Source organism: Sinocyclocheilus grahami, unplaced genomic scaffold (assembly GCF_001515645.1).
Source record: "Sinocyclocheilus grahami isolate Dianchi unplaced genomic scaffold, SAMN03320097.WGS_v1.1 scaffold1142.1, whole genome shotgun sequence".
Classification (NCBI taxonomy): Eukaryota; Metazoa; Chordata; class Actinopteri; order Cypriniformes; family Cyprinidae; genus Sinocyclocheilus; species Sinocyclocheilus grahami.
In genome coordinates, this window is record NW_015506321.1 from 10,287 (window position 1) to 13,706 (window position 3,420).

At 40.5% G+C, this 3,420-nt stretch overlaps 1 protein-coding gene across 1 annotated transcript in view; it reads left to right on the forward strand.

The window, feature by feature from the left end:
- LOC107567289 (piezo-type mechanosensitive ion channel component 2) overlaps positions 1–3,420 on the forward strand; it is a 156,073-nt gene that overhangs the window by 4,417 nt on the left and 148,236 nt on the right. Inside the window, 3 exon segments of the mRNA XM_071582345.1 lie at positions 168–182; positions 367–606; positions 609–771. Of these exon segments, the coding sequence (XP_071438446.1) occupies positions 168–182; positions 367–606; positions 609–771 (418 nt within the window).

Consider the following 3,420-nt stretch of genomic DNA (forward strand, 5'->3'; position numbering starts at 1 on the left):
GCTACCAAGGTTCCAAATGCTTTGAGATACAAACACAAAAGTTTGCCCAGATGCAGTTAATGTGATTGTGAACAAGCTCAGCCTTGATTCTATGACCTTTTATACTGTATATACTAATAGTAATCATGTCAAACTTGCATAAGAACCAAAATTACTACATGTAAAAGGCATTGCTTTTTCTGGTGTTTAGCAGTGTTGTAATGAGAGTAAGAGTCTCCAAACATGATAAAAACATATTCTTTTGACATTTGTATTCACTTCCTAACCATGCAAATAATGCTACCTTGTTTTTTGTAGAGTTATAAGTCCTTATTTTTATGTATGCCACTTAGACGTGAAATGATCAAAATGCCTTTAGGATGTAAGGGGTTAAAATGTTGTTACAAAAGTTTGGCAATGCTGATATAACAATGGCTATTCCCATTGCTATAGCCATAAGAAGTATTGCTCTAGAATACACTACATTATTACAATGAAGGTTTTTACATTTTAGGACATTATTAGTGAAATTACTAAGTACTGTTTTAAATCATGGGTGCTCAATCCTGTTCCTTCTTGCAAACCAACTACTGGCACTTCTGTATTTGTTTGCATCTAAGATTTCTGTCTGTTTACCAGGTTGTTTGGTTTGACAGCGCTCATCCAGACCAACATGTCAGAACCGTATATCCTGGCGCTGAATGAAGATGGTAGTTGGCCTGCAATGGTTAACCCACTGGTGCTCCTACTGCTGTATTTTTCAGTCATGAGTTTACTACAAAAGTGGACTCAGTCTTTTGAGGAGGTAATATAATGCACTTCACACATGCAGCCACAAAAACATGGTAGGTGTCCAAACCTGCTCCTGGAGGGCCATCTTTCTGCAGAGTTTAACTCTAGAACACCTGCCTAGTAATCATGAAGTCCTTGATTAGTAAGGTAGCACTCTTTGAGCAGGACTGGTCACCAACTGGTTGCGGGAACAAGGAGAAGTAGTTGAGGCAGAATCTAATCACAGCCGTGTAGTTAATTATCCCATTATAAAATTATGCAGGGGCACAAAGAACAAAGTTTTAACAATCTAACATTAACACAAAATTCAGAAAACCAGACAAGAACAGACAATGAACAACTAAGGGCAAACAAGGAACTAAATCAGGCACAGATGAAAAAAGTGGGTTGCTATGACATCAATGAGATCAAACTAGGGATGAGAGCTAACCAAGGAGACAGGAAATGAACAAAAGAAACACAGAGACTAAAACTAGAACCAGGCATATCTAGAGGGAAGGAGGTACAGGGCGACACTGCAGGACCGAGGTGTTGTCAGGGAATCTGGTGCAGAGGACCAAGGTGCAGCTGGGGGCTTGGAAGGCCGAGGTGGAACCTGTGGGGCAGAGGATGAAGGTAGAGCTAAAGGGAAGCAGGAGCCCAGCAAAGCCAAAGGTACCAGTGAATCTGACAGAGCCAGGAAGCCGGGCGGAGCCAGCATAGACAAAGAAGCCAGGAGAGTGGACGGGACCAGCGAAGATGAAGGAGCTAGGAGGTTGGACAGGACCAGCAGAGATGAAGGAGCCAGGAGGTTAGATGAGACCAGCAGAGAAGGAATTTCCAGGGAAGTGCTCGGGAGCAGAGCGTACAAAAGTCTAGATGGAACCAGCAGGAAGAGAGCCATCTTGGGGGTGGGAACATGGGCATGAACATAGTCCTGAGAATCCAGCTCTATGAGCTCCGGGGAAAACAATTCAGTGCGTGGCAGCAGGCTCTGGCTACAGAATCCATGGCTGGCATAGGCTTGGGATTGTCAAGGGGCTGGATGAGTTCAGGAGGGTGCCGTTGGTCGTGTGCTGATGCTGAGAGCTCAAGATCATCCTTCCTTTCACCAGTCGGCACCCAGTCGAAATACTGGCGAAACATCATATGAATAGAAATTACATTTCAGTGACAAAAGCTACAGTATGTTTCAGAAATTTTACATTCAAAGTTTAATTAGGTAGCTTATCACAAACAGCAGCCAATCAGCAAACAAGAAACATTCTTATTAATTATTTCAGTGGAAAAACTTTAACTTAAATATCTGGTTTGTTTAGCGATATAAATTTTAATATCTTGTTAGGATTCTAGATGCTACGTTCACAGAATTTCGGCAGCTGCAAAACAAAAAGCTGACAGAAACAGCAAGTAAACAGTTGTTGCTATGGAAATGTACACCATCTCATCTAATCACACTGGTAGGGTAAAACCTCACAGTTTACACCAGTGCTATTAGATGAGACGGTGTACATTTCCATAGCAACAACTGTTTACTTGCCGTTTCTGTCAGCTTTTTGTTTAAAAGCACATTGAACACACTGTAATTCATTGTTCTGTCAACACTGGATGCACCATTTCGTTGACAGTAAACACAAGTAATAATTATTTTTGACATACTCCACACCCTTGTGCTTAATAAGGCAAAAGGACAAATCGATTTTTAATGTTTGCTTTGATGTGTCCAGTGTAGAAATGGTGTTAGAATGTTGCAAAACTACTATTGCAAGTAGTTAAAATATTTCAACTTGTCTCGTGAATCTTTGGTGTAAACTCACATTAAACAAATGCCTTCAAGAACCCCTCAATGCAGGAAAGTGCCCTCCAACAGCAAGACTGGACACCCCTGTTATAGAATATCCCAAATGCTCTAGCACAGCGCTTCTTAATCCTGGTCCTGGGGACCCCACGCTCTGCACATTTTGCATGTCTCCCTTATTTAACACATCTGATTCTTATCGTCTGCTCATTACGAGACACCTCCATGAATTGAACTGAGTGTGTCAGATAAGGAAGACATACAAAATGTGCAGAGCTGGGGGTACCCAGGACCAGGATTAAGAACCACTGTGCCAATGTTTAACCTCTGGAGATCCTATAAACTCTGGACTAGGGATGCACCGATACCATTTTTTCCAGTACTCGCCCGATACTGATACTTTTATTTTTGGTACTTGCCGATACCGAGTACCGATACTGATGCTTTTATTGCATTTGTACATTTTTTTTAAATATTGGGTATAGAAACCAAAAGGGTATGTATAATGTTAGTTGGTTAACTTCATTTATCAAATAGATACAGCCAAACCAAAATTTATTCAGACACCTTCAACATTTCTCACATTATCACAGTTTATTCGCTATAGTTTAGAAAATGGTAATAAAATATGACAAGATAATATTATCTTGATAATATTAGATAATTTTGATAGAAAGGTATGTAATAGATTACAATCAACCAAAATAATTCAGACATCTGTTAGTATGACAGTTTACACAACTATGAATACTTTGTCGGGTAACCCTTAGCCTTAATGACAGCTGGTAGTCTCCTGGGCATGCTGTCATCCAGCTTCATGAAAACCACAACTTCAGTTTTTTTCCCAGACTCGGTCTGAATAATTTTTGGAC